Raw genomic sequence first — 20,526 nt, forward strand, 5'->3', positions numbered from 1 at the left:
ATTGTAGCATAATTCTTAAAGAAACTTTTACTTTAAATCAGTTTTATTGAAAGCCTAGAAAAGAGACGGGACTACAAGATGAACAAAATCCTGACAAGAAGCTAGTGAGAGAAAAAGAAATATACTGTGGGACCACTTGGTTTTAAGAAATAAAACTCTGGATTTATGTATCAGCTTAAAAAAAATCTCTCTAGGCACGCTGTTCAGCAACTGTTTAGATCTTATCTGAAAATTTTAGTCTGTTTCAAATAAAAGCAGATTTCTTTGTTTCAAGATAGTGATTTTGTGATTCTTTATTTAACAAAATGTTTCTTAAGCATCAATTAGATACCAATTAGCAACAACTAGGTATTTGTCCGGTATCGAATATCAAAAGAGCTTTTTTTTTAAGGTGTAGCGTATATAAGATACATTACTAGAAGCTACATTAAAAAGTACAGCCTCTATGGAAAATAGTAAGGCAGTTCCTGATAAAACTTTGAAATAGAATTACCACATGATCCAGCAATTCTACTTATAGGTATATACAGGAAAAAAATGAAAGCAAGAACTCAGACACTTGAACACTCATGTTTGTAACAGCATTATTCATGATAGCTAAAATGTGAAAACAACCAAGCAGTCCTTTGATGGATGAATGAGTAAACAAAATGTGATATAGACATATAATGGAATATTATCCAGCCTTAAAAAGGAAGAAACTCTACAGGAAATGCTACAGCATGGATGAACCTTTAAGATTTTACACTAAATGAAATAAGCCAGTGACAAAAGGACAAAATATTGTATGATTCCATTTATGTAAGGTACTTATTGCAAATTCATAGATACATAAACTAGTGGTGGCCAGGGGCTGGGGGAAGGAGTGACGGGGAGTGAGAGTTCAATGGGTACAGAGTTTCAGTTTTGAAAGATGGAAAAGTTCTGGAGATGGATACTGGGGATGGGCCCACCGGTGTGAATGTGCTCAATGCTATTGGCTGAAATAAAGATTTTTAAATGGTTAAAATGATGTTATGTATATTTAAATACAATTTAAAAAAAAAAGGGTACACATTTATAAGAACCTGAGTGATACTTGGAACTCAAAATGAAGGATTTACTTCCTTTTGGGGCTTAGAAAGGGTTTCTAGTGGTGACACTAGAGCAGGGAGACAATATGTATGGTGGAAATGGTTGGAAATTTCTAGTTCCAGTTCCACTCTGTCACTTAGTAATGGGGGGATCTTAGGATAGGTAACATAACCCCCTTATAGGCAGTGTAACATAGGGGTTATTTGCAAGAATGCTGAGCCAGAAGGCTTGCTTGAGTCATAGTTCATTCATCAGCCACGTGGCCTCAGTCAAGTTATTTGACATCTCTAGGTCTCAGTTTCTCTAACAATGAATAGGGAGGTCAACGCCCAGTTCATAGGGTTGTCACGAGGGTTTAACTAGATCAAGCATGAGAAACCATTAGCATAGTGCCTGCCGCAAACTAAGTGCTCAATAAGTGTCAGTAGCTTGTTATTTTCTGAGTCTTATCTACAACACGGGTTTCATATGACTTGTCTTAAGATCTTTGAGTTATTTTGAGGCTTGGTAGAGATACTGTAAGTGAAACAGGTTAGACAGCATTATTGAAGAGGGTAAACCTTGGGTATGCATTCTCACTGAAGGGAACAGTATAAGGAAAAGGAAGAACTCTCTAAGTGTGGGGCATTAGGACTGATTAACACATTCAGCATATGGGAACAGGGGGGAAGATGGCTAGAGAGACAGAACTGGGGGAGCTTATTTAGGGCCTTGAAGGCCTGGCTAAGAAGCACATCACAGAGGTAGATCCAATGTGAGATGGGGCAAGGGTCATGCCATGATCTGACCTGGCGTTGAGAATTAAATTTGGAGGATGATGCCTCCCTTGGTCAGGTTGAACTGCTGTAACAAAATACTTTAGCTTGGGTGGTATAAACCACAGTCATTCATTTCTCACAGTTCTGAAGCTGGGGGAACCTGAGAGATGCCAGCATGTGGGGTTCTGATAAGAGCCCTCTACCTGGCTTGCAGATGACTGCCTTCTCTCTGTATTCTCACATGGCAGAGAGAGGAAGCTCTGGTATCTCTTCTTCTTTTTTTTTTTGGTGGCTATGCTGGTTATGCGGACTTCTCTCGTGGATCACACGCTCAGTAGTTGCAACACGCAGGCTAGTTGCTCTAAGGCATGTGGGATCTTAGTTCCCCATGCGTGTGTGCTAAGTTGCTTCAGTCTGTACGACACTGCGACCCCATAGACTGTAGCCCGCCAGGCTTCTCTGTCCGTGGGATTCTCCAGGCAAGAATACTCGAGTGGGTTACCATTTTCTCCTCCAGGGGATCTTCCTAGGGATAGAATCCGCCTGTCTTACATCTCCTGCATTGGCAGGTGGGTTAACACTAGCGCCACCTGGGAAGCCCTTAGTTCCTCTACCAGGGATCAAACCGGCATTTACTCAACACTTAGACATTTAGCCACTTCTGTATGGCTTCCCCAATGGCTCAACAGATAAAGTATTTTTGCTAGGAGAATCCCATGCACAGAGGAGCCAGGCGGGCTATAGCCCATGGGGTCACAGAGTTGGACATGACTGAGTGCATGCGCACACACATACTGCATTGGTTGGCAGACTGCTTACCACTGCGCCAACAGCGAAGTCCTCTTCCTTTTCTCATGAGGGTATTAATCTCAACCTGGAGTCCCCACCTTCATTACCTCATTTAAATCTGACTGCCTCCAGTGTTCCTGCCTGGAGAATCCCAGGGACGGCAGAGCCTGGTGGGCTGCTGTCTACGGGGTCGCACAGAGTCAGACACGACTGAAACGACTTAGCAGCAGCAGCAGCAGCCTTCCAAAGGCCTCACCTCTTAATGCTAACACATTATGGGTCATGGCTTCAATTTACTAATTTGGGGATAGGCACAGTCCATAGCAGCTCCCAGTGACACTTACCTCCTGATAATCATGTTCTGAGTCATCCTCTTCCCCTGGAGTGTAGGTTAGATCTAGTGACTTGCTTCAAATAAAGAGAACACGGCAGAAGTGTTAGTATGTCACTTATGAAATGAGTTTATAAGAAGACTGACTTCTGAGACTCTCCTGGTGGTCCACTGGCTAGGACTCTGTGCTCTGTACAGGGGGCCTGGGTTTGATCCCTGGTTGGGGAACTAGATCTCACATGCTGCAACTAAAGAGTCTGCATCCCACAACTAAAAAAAAAAAAGACCGACTTCCCTCTTGCCTGCCCTTTCTTGCTCTCTGGCTTCCTCACTCTTTTGGAAGCCAGCAATCATGTTGTGAGCTGTCCTATGGAGAGACCCAGAGATTGAGGTACTGATGTTTCTGGCTAACAGTCATTGAGCACCTGAGAGCAGTCAATAGCCATGCGAATGAGCTAGGAAGTGGATCCTCCTCCTGGCGAGCTTTGAAGTGACTATAAGCTCTGGGTGTCACCTTGTTTGAAGCCTTGCGAGAGCGCCTAGGTCAGAGGCACCCAGCTAAATTATATCCAAATTCCTAACATACAAAACTTTAAGATAATAACTGTTTGTTGTTTTAAACATTTAAGTTTTGGGTACTTTATTACATAGCAATAGCTAATTAATCCAGAGACCAATAAGACTGCCCTCACTTCAGATGACAGCTGCAAGTTCAAGGTTCCCCAGACCACCTGCACTTTTGACCAACCTGCTACAAGTTTGGGTATTCCCATGCCTCCCTCAGGTTCAATACTATCTGGAAGGACAGAGAAGTCTGAAAAGCACTACACTTATAATTACAGGCTTATTGTAAAGGATATAAGTCAGGACCAGTCACATGAAGAGACACATAGGTCAAGGTCCTGAATGCAGGCTCTCTCCTCACAGTGTCAGTGTGTTTACCAACCAGGAAGCTCCAGTGAGTTTTGGTATATAGGGTTTTTATTAGGGTTTCATTATGTAGGCATGATTGATTGATTCATTGGCCACAGAACTGAACTCCATCTCCAGTTCCCTTTCCTTCCTGGGAAGATAAACTGGTTTAAAGCCCCAAACCTCTTGTTACATGGTTGGTCTTTCTGTTGATCAGCTCCTAATCCTGAGTCTTCTTGTTAGCATAAACTTGGGTGTGAACGAGGGGCTTAACAAAGATAATCCTGCTGTGCTCAGTGACTCAGTCGTGTCCCATTCTTTGTGACCCTATGGACTATAGTCCTCAAGGCTCCTCTGTCCATGGGATTTTCCAGGCAAGAATACTGGAGTGGGTTGCCATTTCCTCCTCCAGCATAGACACTCCTATATCTTGGTAAATTTCAAAGATTTTAGAAGTTATCTCCCTAGGGACCTAGGACAAAGATCAGATATTTTTGGGGTTATATCTTCTGACCTGTAGATCATATTTTATATCAGGCACTGTGTTAGGCTATTCTTCCATCTTTCCATCCTTTATATATTAACAGTGTGAGATTAGATTTGCTGGAAGTAGTGGGAAACCCAACCAAGAGGAATTTTATTATTATTTATTTTTATGATTTTTTTTAAAATTCTTCATTAATTTTTGTCTGTGCTGTGTCTTTGTTGCTCCCCGAGGGCTTTCTCTAGTTGCAGCAAGTAGGGACTACTCTCTAGCCGTGGTGCCGAGACTTCTTCTGTTGGCTTCTCATGGGCACTAGGGCACATGGGTTCAGTAGCTGTACCGAATGAGCTTAGTTGCCCCACGACATGTGGAATCTTCCTGGGCCAGGGATCGAACCTATGTTCTCTGCATTGACAGGCAGATTTTTAACCACTGGATCACCAGGGAAGTTCAGGAACTATAAAATAGAAATTAGATTTTCTCACATAACTAGAATTAGCAATTTAGTTTTGTTCACATACTCAACAATGTCTTCAGGAACCTAAGTGAAAGTGAAAGTGAAGTCGCTCAGTTGTGTCTGACTCTTTGTGACCCCGTGGAATAGTAGCCTACCAGGCTCCTCCCTCCACGGGATTCGCCAGGCAAGAGTACTGGAGTGGGTTGCCATTTCCTTCTCCAGGGGATCTTCCTGACCCAGGGATCGAACCCGGGTCTCCCGCATTCCAGGCAGATGCTTTAACCTCTGAGCCACTGGGGAGGCCCTTATCAGGAACCTAGACTCTCCATATCTCTCTGCCCCACTTAGTTTATATTTATTTTTAATAATGTTTTATTTTAGAATATTTACAGAAAAATGATAAGATAGTACAGAGGGTTCTCCAGTATCTCCCACCTGGTTTCCCCTATTATTAACATCTTATAATAATACAGTATGCTTGTTTAATGTACAATTAATGAGCCATTAGTGATATATTATTGTTAACAAAAGTCCATAGTTTATTCAGATTTCTTTAGTTTTTACCTAAATGTCCCTTTTCTGTTCCAGAAACCAATCTGGGACACCATTTTACATTTAGCTGTCATATCTCCTTAGACTCTTCTTTTAGACTGTCCTTTTCCTTTAAATCAGGAGACAAATCTATCCCTCTGATAGGTTCAGAAAGCAGGAGATGAGATGATCATACTCAACTTGGAACTTGACTGAGACTGAGCACATTGCCATCAGAATAATCAGGGTTCTACCAGCACGGAAGGAGGTGGGCCACTGGATAACAGCAATTGACAGAGTTGGCCCCAAGTGTATACTATGCATGAGACTGCACTCTACCAGGTGTTATGAGGAATGAAAGGACATTAAAGATGGGGCTTTCTATCAAACCTTTCAGAAATTACATATTCCAATAATTATTCTTTTTTAAGCACCTCATAGGGACATCCCTGGTGGTCCAGAGGTTAAGAATCCACCTACCAATGTAGGGGACTTGGGTTTGATCCCTGGTGGGGCAATCAAGCCTGCACACCACAACTAGAGAGAAGCCTGTGAACCACGATGAAGGACCTGTGTGCTGCAACTAAGATCCGATGCAGTCAAAAATAAATTAAAATAAATATTTTTTAAAGGAGGGTGAACTGTTGTCTCACTGATCCTTTGGTTGCTCAGTCAAATACATTTTCAGAAGTGAAGATTTGTCACAGGTCACATGTGCTAACAACTGTAAAGACCACTTTTAAAGAATCATTCCCAAAGTGATGGAGCAGTGATATATTTGGGAATAAGGATTTAGTCAGTTTCCCCAAAGGGACTTCTTAGACACCTAAGGTTTTTTTTTTTTTTTTTTTTTTAATTGGACTGTGCCAGGTCTTAGTTGCAGCATACGAGATCTAGTTCCCTGACCAGGGATCAAACTTGGGCCCCCTGCATTGGGAGCTCAGAATCTTAGCCATTGGGCCAACAGGGAAGTCTCGACATCTTAGTTTTTGTTTTTTAAAGTCAAATCAGTCATGTGATGGTCCATCTCAAAATACATACTTTGTCCTTAACATGCAAATGAACTAGGTGAGGAAACGGGTGAATTGAGAGAAAACAACATGGGTCCATCTAGTATGGTGGTAAATTACCTATTATAGGCAATATATTCAGCCAGAGTTTAGAGCAGATGATTAGTGAAGGCAGGCATGGCTGGAAAGCCTCAGAGAGGCAAGGTCCTAGATGGCTATGAAGAATAGCCTTGCTGGGCTTTATTCTTCAATTTCCCTGCTCTACTGCCATGAGACCTAGATTTCTCTAATCTCTCACAGAGTTAACCTCTTTTTATTAAGTGCTTGGTTATTTTCATCAATTTACAGTTTACCTGTCAAAGCCTTGTGATTTTTAATCCGATGTTGTTGTGTTAGTTGCTCAGTTGTGTCCAACTGTTTGCAAACCTGTGGACTGTAGCCAGCTAGGTTTTTCTGTCCATGGAATTCCCCAGGCAAGAATATTGGAGTGGGTGGCCATTCCCTTCTCCAGGGAATCTTTCGACCCAGGGATTGAACTCCGGGTCTCCTGCATTTCAGGCATTTACTGAGTCCCAAGAGAAGCCCTTGATTGAATTATATATATATATATATACATACACACATATACATTTTTTGGGGGGCAGTGTTTCATAGGGTGGGCTTTGTAGCCACACAGATCAAGATTTGAATCCAAGGTCTAATACCAACTGACTTGGAGGTCTTATATAAGTTTCTTACCCTCTTTCAGTCTGTTTCCTTATATTTAATAATTTCACCTAGATTGGCCTGTTGTGAGATTGAAATAAGATGAAGTAAGAACACAGAGCACAATGTCCCACTCAGAGAGACTGCGTGAAAATGGCATCTGCTGTGATGATCACTGTATTGGTAGAGGTGATGGTATGACGGCATCGTTAGTATGAACCAAACTCATGGAAAGGAACGAATATGAGAGAGTGGCCCCTACTTGGTTTTCACCACTTTTTCACTGTTAACTTTACACGAATGTACACTCACCAAAAATAAATTACATTTCCTTTGACTTTTTAATAATCACTGTCTTAGAAACAGCAAAGATGGATTTAGGTACTTAGAGAGGTTCTGTTCTATTATCTGTGAAGGCACCAACCATGTGACTCAGATTGCTGAGTGAGATAAGGCAACATCCCAAGTGAGAAACTCGCAAAAACACAGTAGATTGTGGGGGTATTCAGAATTAGGTGACACTGTTTATCGGGGCTTGGAAACCAATCTAAAAGAATTTATGCTTTAAATCGATAGTGGTTGTCAATAAGTCTGTGAGGGAATCCTTGCTAGGACCCCCTGGCTTTTACTGCAACTCATACTGACGATAACAAAAAGGGAAACCTCCCAAGCAGAAGGTCAATCTAATCCAATCACTTAATGCAGAATTATGGTATCAAGTTTCCACATCACTGAATGACCATGGGTTTAGAGGTGTGTGTTATAAAATAGCTGCGGGTGCGAGACATTTAACAAGTTGTTTTACTCCTAATTGCTGGCATTTGTTTAACTGTTTTCTTAATTCTAATTTATGTTTTTATGTTCTCATTTGTTTACGTAGCCCATACATCCCATTTGCCTTTATTTGCGTGTTTCTTTAATTTTATTTACATTTTTATATATGTTGCATTGCTTACATAACTCATTGTTTGGAGAGGGCTAGAAATAACCATAAATCCCCGTTGCTAATTAGCCTCATCCTCATGACTGATTAGTCAAGATTACGAGCCTAGAAGGAAGGCAGGGAGGAGGCCTGATAGTGAGTCACAGGATCATTGAATTTTAGAGCTGGAAGGAGTTTAGAGCTGAAGGTATCTTTCAGATAGAATTCTGTGGTTTTACATCTTCATCTTTGGAGAATTATGGAAGATTGGCTGTTTGTTCTTGCTCCTTAATGCAAAAATATATAAGGATGTGGTGACAGTTTTGAAAAACACATTAAGAATAAAGAGAAAGTCCAATCAATGATGACTATGAGTAACCCATAATGGGGGCTCAAAAGAAGAATCAGAAACCCGACACATAAATGGGCTACAGAGGAGCTGGGAATATTAATGAACATAAGGGGGCTTGTTCTTTGGAAGTAAGAGGCAGAGTGGATTGTTTGGAACGCCCTCTCCAGCAGCTGCGCAGTTTGTAAAGATTTTAGCTTGCCTTACTGTAACGTTAGCTATTAGCTTTGCAGTGGGGAGTATTTAAAAGTACACACAACATACGAAGGAAAGAACCTGGAACCGAGTAGCCTGCTTCATTCCAAGAATCCATCTGGCATGTAAAGAACTGCTTGTCCTACATTAAACCCTGCAGAGTAAGAACCATTTTTCATACCTCACACCCCTATTTTTGGTTTCAGGTAAGGCAGCTTACTGAGTTTGGCGAAGAAACAAGAGGACTTTTCAGAACCACCTAACCGAAGGGTCCATCGAGGGTGAGCTCCATGGATCTAAAATGGGGAAAATATGAGGAAGCTCTGTTAGGGAAATTAGGTTAAGAGAAAGCTCAAGCGTCCACAAGAGCTGGAAGTCTAGACCCCCAAGTAATGTGAGCATTTAGTCGTTTGTAGGCAGAGTACAATGGAAGAAAAACTGCTATATATATGACAATCTGTGGCTGGAGTCACCAACATTAAATGACTCATGGTGGTGGGGTAAATTTATAAGTAGAATCCAGTCTACACTGAAATAAATATTCTTTATAATAAAGTTCATTTTGCAGCTTTAGTCTATCTGGAGGTAGCTAAAAGCAGATCTTGCTGAAGGACTCCCTGGATTACCAGGAACTGCACATTGTATGAAAGGTTGTAAATTTATATTAGTCCTGGATATCAAACCTTTCCGCTCCTCCCAAATCCACTTTCCTCTGACACATTTTCATGTGCTCCTCTTTCAAGAAAAGTGTATATTACTCAGATCCGCTGAGTTTAGGCATCAAGCATGCAGGACAAAGGACTTCTACCTTACCTGGTCACCTCTTGAGGGACAGCGCAAGGCTAGAGCGCTGGAACCAACTCCGAGCAGTGACCTCTCGGTTACTATGGTGATCGCGGGGTGGGCGGGGTCACCATCCGCGGCGTCCCCGCCTCTCTGCCCAGGGCTTTTCGAACGCTCCAATAAGGATATCCCTTTCTTGACTCCGTCCCGCCTCTTTCGGCTCCGAGTGCGATTCGATTGGCCTGGGACGGGCGGCCGGGTACCCTGAGGATACCACCTCCCGACCGGAAGAGCGGGAAAGTGTACCAGGCGCTGTCCGAGGCGTGAAGCTCAGGGCGCTGCGGGGAAGCACATGGTTGGCCTTGGAGCGAGTTGCCTAGTGTCCCGAACACAACTCTTGGCACCTATGACTGCTAACACTAGGAGCAGAAATCAGGGTGCGGGAACGATGCCTGCGGGCCGGCCTATCCCGGGGGCCAGGACGCGATGAGGCTTGAGGGGACCGGGGGCGCGCTCTCGGGGGGCAGGGGCTCGGAGGCCAGAGGGGCAGGACCGAAGCCCGGGGGCGGTGCCAGCGCCGGCGGCGGGAGGCGCAAGACCCAATGAGAGCGCGCGCCGCCCCCGGGGGCGGGGCGTGCGGAGCGCTCTCCCGCCCCCCTCTGGCCCCCGCCCCTCCCCCCCCCCGGGCGTCCGGGGCCGCAGTGAGTGAGTGGCACTGGCAGCCTGTCAATCCCTCAGCCGAACGGCCTTCGAGCCCGGTCCGCGGCGGCTGCTGGGAGGGTGCGCGGCTCTGGCTGTGGCGGCGGCGACTTCTCTCCCCCCATCAATCTGCTGTCCGCCCGGCGCGCGGCCCGCCGGGGCCCTTCATCGGGCTCAGTGCCCCCGCCGCGCCGGCCCGCTAGCTCCCAAACTTTCCTCCTCCGCCCCTCTAGCTCTTCTCGGCCGGCCCGCCCGCCGGCCCTCCTCCGCCGCCGCCTGCCGCCGCCGCCGCCGCTCCCTCCCCCGGGGCCGCCGGGGTTCGGATCCCGCCCGGCCGAGGCGGCGGCGGCGGCGGCGGGCGAGGGAGGGGAGTGCGCAGGCTGGCGCGGGGGGCGGCGGGCGTCCCGGCAACTCGGCCGGCGCTGAGGAGCAAGTTGCGCGGGGCTACCCGGCGGGGCGCGCGGCGGCGAGGAGGCGGCGCGGCGGCCGCGTGAGGGCAGCGGGCGCCGCTGCGTCCGCCTCTGCCACCACCGCGGAGCCCGGCGCTTCCGCCCGCCGCTTCTCCTCAGCCTCGGCGGCGGCGGAAGCCAGAGCCGGGCGCCCGTCCGCACTGCCTCAGCCGCGGGCCCCGCCGGCCGGGCCGCCCCCTCCCCGCGCGGGCGGGGAGCGCGCGGCCGCCTCCCCCTCCCCCTCCCCCTCTTTCTTCTCCTCCCTCGTCGCCGCCGCCGCCGCCGCCTCAGCCTTCGCCTCAGCCGCCGCCGCCGCCCGCTCCCGCCCGCACGCGGCGGGATGGACGATCAATCCAGGATGCTGCAGACTCTGGCCGGGGTGAACCTGGCCGGCCACTCGGTGCAGGGGGGCATGGCCCTGCCGCCTCCCCCTCACGGCCACGAAGGGGCGGACGGCGACGGCAGGAAGCAGGACATCGGCGACATCCTCCACCAGATCATGACCATCACCGACCAGAGCTTGGACGAGGCGCAAGCAAAGTTGGTGTCGTCTCATTAAGCATCTTTTGTATGTGTGCGGGAGCCGGGCCCGCGGCAGAGTCCCGGCCCGGGTTGTGCCCGGGCCAGGGCCTCAGCCCCGGGCGGGGAACTTTCTCCGAAAAGAGGCCTCCGGCCCCGGCCTCTGGGGAACTTGCCCAGCGCCCCTCGACGCGGGCGGGAGTCGGCAAAGTTGCTCTCGGGGCGCGGGACGGACTTGGTGCCGCGTGGATTTCGTGGGTTTCTCTCACCCCACCTCCCCGCGTCCGGCCCTCTGGCAGCCCGGCCCCCTCGCACGGATTCAAACCTCCCGCCCGGACCCGGCTGCACGCCGCCGCGAGCGGGCCCCGGGCCGCACTTGAGGGAAGTGCAACTTTCTCCTCGGCCCGGAGTCCCGGCACCCCGGCTCCGCTCGGCCGCTGGACGACCTCGCTGTGCGGGAGGCCGCCCCAGCCCGGGCGCGGGGCTCTGGGCGGTTCCCCGGCGGGTCCGGGCGCGAGCGGCCAAGTTCTCGGGAAGGGAGGGCCGCCTCGCAAACTTTGCCGAGCTGTCACCGCCCGCTGGCCGCAGTCGGCCGGCCGCCGGTTCCGCGCCCGCTGCCCCGGCGGAGGGCGGACGCGGGAGCCCCTCCACGCTGTCTTCTCCCCTGAGTCGCCGCCTTCTGCCCCCGGATCGCGGCTCCCCCGCACGGGTTCGCGCCCCGCGGTCTCCGAGGCTGCTGCCTGCCCGGCAGATGGGTCGCGCTGCGTTCGGGCTGGAGCTGTAGCCGCCAGAGCTTGCCGGTTGTCGCTAACTAGTCAACTTGAGTTTTCTGTTGATTTGACGGGGTTCAAAAGAGCCTTCCAAAATAGGGGGCCGGAATTAAATCTTGGATCTAACTTAAGGAAGGCGCCATATTATTCCATAGGTGATGCTAATACCTTTGTGTTTTGCTGTTTGTGTTTTAGGAAACATGCCCTGAACTGTCACAGAATGAAACCCGCGCTCTTCAGTGTCCTGTGTGAGATCAAAGAGAAAACAGGTAAGACGCTGCGCCCCGCGGTGGGCCTGGAGACCCCTGAGGTGGGGTCCGAGCTACTCCTTCGACTCTCCAGTTGAAAGCTGCTGCTTTTGGGCACCGCCATCTTTGATCATTCTTTCCTTCCCACCTCCTGATCTTGAGAAAAAACTGCAATAAATCTGGAGTCGATTTCTGAATTCCGCTCCTGGTGTAAAATGAAGTGTAGAGTGGACGGGGCAGGGTCGCAGTCCCCAAGCGGCCACCTCTGGCTGCAGGCGGGGAGGGGGCCGGGAGCGCCAGCCACCCTTTGCTGCTCCTTTCGCCTTGTTTGTATGTCAGTTTTTAAAAGGAGCCACGGGGACCGGCTCCCGCGGAGAAGCATATCCCGAACTTTGTTTCACTTAGCCTTAAGCTTCATTTCCACAGATAGAAGAATAGATGCAATTGCACAGACCCGAGAAGTATGTTTGAATTAGTATTTTAGTTCGGAATACTACTTTTAAGAAGCTGGAAGGGTAATGATGTGTTTAGGCGTATACAATGTATTATATCTATTACTACTTTTATTAAATTTTATGCTTGAAGTCATTACATTGTAAACATACTTAATATATTTTATTAAGTAGAGAAAGGTCCACAGGTGCAGGTTGAACAATTTTTGAAGTATTTAGGGCAGGGAATATATGAGAAGACAGCTTTTGCAGAAGTGCTGGAATGAAAACTATAAGTATATATTAGACAAATTTCTGACAATTCATCTCAGTTTAGTTTCCTTGTTAGACTTTTTGAAAACTGAAACTATTTAAGTCTTGAGGTGATGGTAGTGCCTCAAGTAGAATTTGAGGTTTAATTTAGATTTTATTATTTCGTTTGAGGCATTATTTTCCCTGTATATGGCAAACAAATGCATTAAACAAGCTTTACTGTTTATTTGTGTGTGTCTTTGTTGGGTATACAGTATTATAAAGTTGCTGTTTTTTAAGTTGGCAAAAAATAGAAGAGAAAGTTAAAGTCCAAAGCATAGGAATATTTAAGTGAAGGTATTTAAAAGGTTAAATGTGATTGTGTTTAAACTGAATATACAAATTAGCGCACTGTATATAATTGTTAGTTGGTAGAAGAGTGGTCCTCCTTTTAAACAGATTTTCCACCATGCAATTCTATTCTAATTCTAAAAGTAATCAATAAAAGATGAAGGGTTATTGCTGTCTATTAAAATATATGCTAAAACCATAATTAACAGCAAATATTGAGAGCCTGAAAGACTACTTTTCCTGCTTTTCATTCACATAGTGTGCTTGATTTCTTTATGTCAAGTGAGTGTTTTTAAGATATATTTTAATTTTGAAAACCACAGACATTTTAAAATGACTAACTTTTACTCTGTGTTGGTTTTTAGCTACCTTTAGAAAGCATTGTGATTTAAAACGGTAGATAATTTTGATCTGACTATAAAATAAGACATCAAGCACTAAATCTTGAGATTCTTAGTTTAGAAGCCTAAAAGTGAGTAATTCTCAGTAAATTATGTTGCTTACTGTCCAAGGGTTTTCTTGCTATCAGGGCTCCACTTCAGTTTCTGCTGACAGCTAAGCACTGGGGTATTGACTATGTTGTGAATATTAAGATTGATTCAACTTTATATAGCATTATATTACTAGGGAGAGGGGACTGATATCCCTTCCTTCTCACCCCCTTATCATGATTCTTTTTTTTTTGCCTTTTTTAAAGTTTTGGCCTAGCTAGTTTGAGAACCAAACCTAGCAAACTGCTTTTCTTGTTTAGACATTTAGCAGCAGGCAGAATTCAATTAGGAAGCATAAGTCCTCTAGTTGCTTATTTGCACAAGACTTAGTTACACCATTCTGAAAGGAAAGTGTAGTCAACCTCATGTCAAAGGTGAGTTACAAAAAAGAAACAAGTCTTTTCAGAGTCTGGGATTACTGGCAGAGAGAGCCTTGGTAGGGCACTTGCTGTTTAAGAAGCAAGAGGTAGCTGACAAAAGAAATTTTTGTGTTTTGAAAATTGTTTCTGAGGCTTTCAGAGATAACTTGTAAATTAGATTCCCTTTTTGTGCTTTGGCCAGCGGATCCAAGTTTGCACGTTATCTCTTTTGTAAAAAGCCAACGGCCGACAAAGAGTAAAGGCGGCTGTCTGGGCTGAGGCATCTTCCTGCCAGCCTCTCTAAGCTCGAGAGGGACGGGATTTAAGTACCGAATGATTGATGGGGGTGAAGCTCTTTCTCTCCTCTCCTTTCTCCCCTACTACCCAGAGCTCCACCTCACTCTCCAAAACTACTCTTAGAAGGAGACAGGGACGCTGAACTCAGAATCCTTGATTTGAAATAAAACAGCTGTGTAGACATTAGTGTTACCGAAGCAAAGAAATTGGGGCAGCAAATTCCAGGCCTCCCCCCCTCCCCCATCTGTTCCTAGTCATGCTTTGGAAACATCATGAGCTTATAAAATAAGCACTGTAGATTATAATGTATATCATGTAATGCTTTAAAAAAATCATTTTATTAAATCTAATAACATAGTATCCAAAGATTAATTCTCTATAACCTTAGAGAAAGTTTACCTAGTCATTTGTAATAGAAACTGGGAATACTATATGATGACTCTATTCTGCATAATAGAGGGGTAGGGGGTTGACTAGTGGGGAGATGGGGGGTAAAGCTGTCATTTCAGTGGATAATGTCATTTTGGTTATGCTTTTTAAAAAATAAGACAAAATCATTAAAAAAAAATCCGTATATTTGCAGATCTGCCAGTAGCTTTTGAGGTTTCTGATCAGGCAGTGAACACTGCCAGTTCTGATGCACATAAGGGGTTTAGTTTGAAAAACATCTTTTTTCCCTTCTACCAAATATGAAAAGGTATTTTTCCCTTCTGACAGATAAATGGATAATCTACCACAATTATACTTTTTTTCTTGTTCAGAGGTAGGAAAAGTATACCATGAGATGCTTGCTTTTTCTTGAAAATGTGTTCTTTTATAAAATTTATCATTCAGTTATTTTTGGACAGAAATATCTGTTGAATTGTGATAGCTATGCATTTTGAAAGCAACTGAAAGTTACAGGCTTTAAAACAAGATATTTGCCCATTTAAAACTAAGTAATTGACCAGTGAGATAATTGTTAAAGATTTCTTTTTTAGCCACATTTTACCATCTGTCTCTTATTAAGTATCCATGATACTATGAAGTCTCCTTATCTACATAGTTCTTTGGGGGCGTTCCCTCACATCTTTTTGGCCACCTTAATCTTGATTGTTGAAGTACTTTGTGAGAGGATTCCATTCTCACAAATCTCTCTTCTTTCCAAAGCCCTTAATTATGAGAGTTTGAATAAAGGAAATGGCTCTTTTTGAGAAAAAAAAAATGTATTTAAAAATATTTTAAAATGAAAATTCAACACTCTAGTATATAATCAGAGTCATATTGTTAAAAAATGTTGTGTATTAGGAAAAAAAATCAGCATAACCTTTTCCTTTCTAAATGGTAGGTTAAAATACTCCATGTTGATAGCTGCCAACCAAACTCTGATTTATTGCCACCACAAACCCTAAATAGCATTCATTTACTAGTAATGTCTAATGGCATACATGATGGTTTGCCAGATTTGTGGCCTTTGTGAGGCTTATAAGCAGGACTGACTTGGGAAGATCATAAAACTTAATGAACTTCTCTACTGCAGGAGGTGTCCGCAGGGGAGGAGAAAGGCCTGCTTGCCTGGTTGGGCTGGTTGAAGTATTTTTTATGTTTAAAGAGAAGAAAATTACTATTAAAAATGCTTTGCTTTTAAAGGAACCCTCCCTAGAAAGAGTCGTAAGGATTTTACATATCAAAACTGGATCAAGAAGGTAGCTTGTGAGTTTTTATATGTTTAGAATATGATATATATGATTAAACCTTTTATCTTTACTGCTGTAAGTGGGACTAGCTTTCAGAGAGATAAGGCAGTACTCTCAGTCAGCACCTCTATTTCTGACCCTAAGGGTTTAGAGACTCATGGCATCTTCTTTTTCTGGCCTGTTTTCTTTCTTTTTTTAATGCTTCAATATAAAAATGTGTTCATTTTTCTTTTTACAGTGCCAGATAATTCTTCAATTCCTAGTGTATAAAATCCAAATATTCTACCAAGTGAAATTTTAACAAGAAAGGTGAAAATTGTTGTATGTGAGTCTAAATGTTACATATAATATATATTGTGTATTCTTTTAAGTTGCTCTTGCAGTACTTCGAATATAGTTATCATTGTTTGTTCCAGAGTTTTAAAAACAAATGCTCTGTTTGATACATGATTCATTTCTGTGTTTTTGGGAACTATTTTCTAGTTTTAAAAACCTTTTTATTATGGAGAACTTCAATTGTAAAAATATAGATAAAGAGAAACTTGAATCCCCATGAACTCATTGCCTACTTTCAGCAGTTAGCAACACTTGGCCAATCTTGTGTTCTCTGTAACTCCCACCCTTTCACAATTATTTTGAAGCAAATTTTAAAGGACTTTTAATGTTTTAAATTTTTTATCAGTTTTAGACATTATCGCTTATTTACATTGGAAATATTCAGTGATTAAATAGGGAAAATTACAAAGTCAGTGTATCCTGGAAATGTCATAAATTTTGTTGCTTTATTGCAAATTTTTTCCTGTGTAATTTAAGAATATTTTTTATTTTTATAGATTTGCTTAGCTTACTGGAGCTTTTTAAGGAAGTTTTGAGGAAGGATGTAAAGAGTGATGTTTTTCTAACTTTCTTTACTCTTCTCTCATCCTTAGAAGATAATACATGTAATACATTCATAGAAAACATAGGAAAAAAAATCTTCTCTACTGGTTTGGAACTTCATGATCTAAAGTATCAAGCAGGTATTATTTTAAAAGTATGGACCTGTCTTCCATACCTTTTTTTCTTATTCCCAATAAAAGAATATTGAACCCTCTTGTCAATACTAACTTGATCTGTGCAAGTAATTCTTTCATGCCTCAATTTTAGTGGACTTCATTTTATTATAGATCTATGTAGTTTTGGTTTTTATTTGGGACTTTACTATGTTATTATGCTAATTTACATAATTTTAATCCAAATCAGAAGTATATTAATACAGTGGCAAAGGAAGCCTTGCCTTGCCTCAAAGAGCACATTGGTTCTTTGACTTTCATAAAAATTTTCTGGGTATATCTTTCATGTTAGGATCCTTTTCCTTTTAACTAATTTTGCTTGTATTTTTAGATTTCTGTTTACAACTTTTGTAAATGGCTACTTCCAGGACCTTTAGCATCTTATTTGGATTATGTGTGTTTTGATAGTTTATGGTGGCATTGTATAGGATGAAGTAATATGAAGTATGGCTATGAAGAATAAAAACCAAAATTCATGAACCACACCCTAAATCATTCGTTTTATTTTGTACTCATAACATTGAAATATTTCAGAATACCTAACAGATCAGTACCGAACACATCATGCTAAATAAGGATTTTTATACTATTTTCTCTCTATTTATGTACATATGAACAACTTTAGGCATTTATTCTTTCAGTATTGACATTATAAGAATTATGTTTTATTAGTTTTCTCAGCAGGCTTGTGTTTTAGCCATTTATCAGTGGTATCAGCATGATTTAGGTAGTAACAGACTAACAATGCTTGTACACTCCCTCCCATGTTGACCTTTTCAAACATTTGCTCTACTTCAGTAGGCCATTTGAGTCTTTACATATGAAGAGAGTAGATAATTTATATCACTATGTAGTGTGAATTGGTCAAAGTTTTTTTAGATCTATCTAGCTAAAAAGATTTTTTACAAAGTTGTAGAAGTTAATCAAACACACAAATTGCTATCAGAGCTCTGTATTAGTGTTACATTTAGCAAATAAATTAGTAGGAAATGCTTGAATGAGCCACTGAAAAAAATAAACCATGTTTTTATGCCTTTAGACACAGAACATATTTGAAAATAAATTTCATTAATCTTCAACTCTTGATTCTAATTACCCCCTTTGTAGGCAGAATAGTAACCAGAATCTCTTCTTCTTTATTGTTATTTTGAAAATAGAGGTATTCCATGAACATATACACATGCAATAAATATAAGATGTTTGTTTCTTTCATGCCTCAATTTTAGTGGACTTTAGTTTTTGATGGTTAATGGTAGTTTGCTTTGGTACTAAATTTGAGTGTATGTCTAGTAAAAATATTGGTGTGATAGAATGTGTTAAGTTGAATTGGCGTGGCATTTTTTTTACTTTTGACTAACATGATAGTCACTCATTAGGACTGAGGACAGTTAAAATTAATTATGGATAAAAATAATTGTTAAAAGTTTCCTACTTCTTTTCTTCAAGTTAAGTGCTTTACAAATGTTAAACTGTTTTGAACAATAACCCTTTTTGTGTGATCATATTAATGAGAACTTGGTATCCAATGTAATCCTTTTAATGTTGCTGATTCCTCACAATGTTTAAACCATTAGTTGGGAGACTCGACATATGTTATGGCAAAATGATTTTTTTTGTTTATTTTGTTTTATGTGATACATAAGTTTTCAAAGCATATTTCTTAGGCATCAGAGTCCAGCAGGTGGCTTTTTACATTAAAAAATTCATAAATTTTAAAATCCCATAAAATTTTATTTCAAATTCAAATTAACTAATTGAGAATGTCAACATTTCCACTGTCTCTATATTAACATTTATAATAGAACAAATGGTTGCATATAGAAATTATCTGCAACATAATCTAAATTAAGATTCTAAACAGGCATTGCAGATGCTGGTAACTTTGGCAATTATCATTTTGTTTGGTGAACAGTAGTAAAACAGTGTGCGGTAAAAGTGTTTAGAGAGAGAGGATAAATAAATTGAACAGTTTTGCAATGCAAAGTGGTTTGTGGTGTTTTTGAGGATTTCTTGGCTCTCTCTTAACTGCTATTGTGAGCCTGGAGCAGATTTCCCCATTGCTAATGCCCTAGAAGTATTAATTCACTTTGATATGCTAATTAGAGGGCATTATGCAAGAAATGAGATTAAGTGGCAGCATGAAGCCATTTGCCTGTCAGTAAATTGAGAGCTTTAGCATCAGGAGGAGCTTTGTTTTTTTTTTTAAGTTTCTCTTGGTTTTGCATATAAATAAAATTGATTGAAAGGTCTAGAGAAGCTTCTAGAACATTGGTAGATTCTTCCCTCTATGGTTATTTAAATGTAATGTTACATAACTTTTCTGAATATTAATTGATCTAACTGGAGATAAATATGAAGTTTTCATCTTGTTCTCTATACATGGAAGGATACTAAGAATTTTGCATCATCTAGTCTTTTTCCCTAGAGCCCAGTTTCAGAATATGGCTAGTGAATTCTTTTCAGAAGTGTAAACTTGTGTGTCTTCACTAAACTGAACTTCACAAGAATATTTTCTTCATAGGGAAAAATGAAGAAGTTGTTGGATTGGGCTTCAGGAGACTATATTAAATGAGCATTAAAACTCTCACTTAAATACCTAATTCTAGTTGCTGGGAGGCATTAGAATTAGTGGTTAAATTCTACCGTTTACACAACCTGTGGAATTTGCATTTCAGCATGTATCTGTTGTTTTAAGATTACCATATTGTTTGATTTTCACGTTGAAGATGGTGTTTCATACTTGATTCTGCTTTTGCTTTTGCAATTTAAGCCAGGCCTTTGATTTTCTCTCTATGAAACTATTATGTGATTTCCTACATTTTGTAAGGAAATGGATGAGTGAATGCAGGAATAGAAATGATGAATTGGGAGGAGAACAGAACTTTGGGCCTGTGAAAAAATTAAAGTTTCCTCAAACATGGAACTTCTACCTGTATAAACCATGCCGAGGATAGAATTTCCAAACCCAGGCTTAACTGCAGTCTGAGGTGTGGTTGGACAGGATGGGGTTTGGATCAAACATTCAGACTGAGGTTTGCTTGAGTGTCTGAATTCCACCACTGTAACTGTGACTCTAGACCCAACAAAGCAGAACTTCTCTTCAGAGCCATATGGATTATTTAGTCACCACAGCTGCCATGCATACAGGCTACTAAGGCTGGCTTCTTTTCGTGTGCATGTGTGGTACTTGTTAATGTTAATGGGAGTCAGGAATGTGCACACAGACAGAGGGATGAGTCTCTCCTGAGACAAGGGTCCTGATTGCATTTCTCAGTGAAGAGGACTTAGTGTACCTGCACATTAACTGCTCTTCTAAATGAAAAACTTGGTGACTTTAAATTCTCATTCCCTTCTCAGACTCCCTGAACTAGTTAAACCAATGAATCCTCATTAGTCTCTGATTACTTGCAGAATTTCATTTAAAACATATGAAGTTAGTTTTGATTGAAATGGGAACAAAAAGCTTTTGAAATTGCATATTATTGTTTTTTGAACAAAAGGTTTCTACTGGCTTTCAGATGTACTAAGCCTTTGTAAACAGGAATTTATAGTGAAATGGGAGGAGTTTTTGACATTCCACTTGAGTGGCATTGATAGGGGAAAAAAATCACAGCATTAAAAAAATATACATG

General features: G+C 42.4%; 1 protein-coding gene and 1 long non-coding RNA gene across 4 annotated transcripts in view; one reads left to right on the forward strand and one right to left on the reverse strand.

Annotated features, from left to right (window-relative positions):
- LOC108637123 lies at positions 939-8,815 on the reverse strand. The gene is made up of 3 exons (XR_001918759.1): positions 8,738-8,815; positions 2,966-3,029; positions 939-980 (listed from the first exon to the last, which is right to left on the reverse strand). It is a non-coding gene; the product is annotated as an uncharacterized LOC108637123 (long non-coding RNA).
- The window catches only part of PBX3 (PBX homeobox 3), a 249,237-nt gene continuing 239,386 nt past the window's right edge, over positions 10,676-20,526 (forward strand). The window contains exons 1-2 of one of the 3 annotated variants that reach the window (XM_018055778.1): positions 10,676-10,988; positions 11,933-12,006. In XM_018055778.1, coding sequence (XP_017911267.1) covers positions 10,789-10,988; positions 11,933-12,006 — 274 coding nt within the window. In that variant the 5' untranslated portion in view covers positions 10,676-10,788. Of the gene's footprint in view, positions 10,989-11,347; positions 11,768-11,932; positions 12,007-20,526 lie in introns of those variants that run through there. The other 2 variants (XM_018055780.1, XM_018055779.1) reach the window with 2 other exon arrangements.

The sequence above is a fragment of the Capra hircus genome, chromosome 11, assembly GCF_001704415.2.
Source record: "Capra hircus breed San Clemente chromosome 11, ASM170441v1, whole genome shotgun sequence".
NCBI lineage: Eukaryota > Metazoa > Chordata > Mammalia > Artiodactyla > Bovidae > Capra > Capra hircus.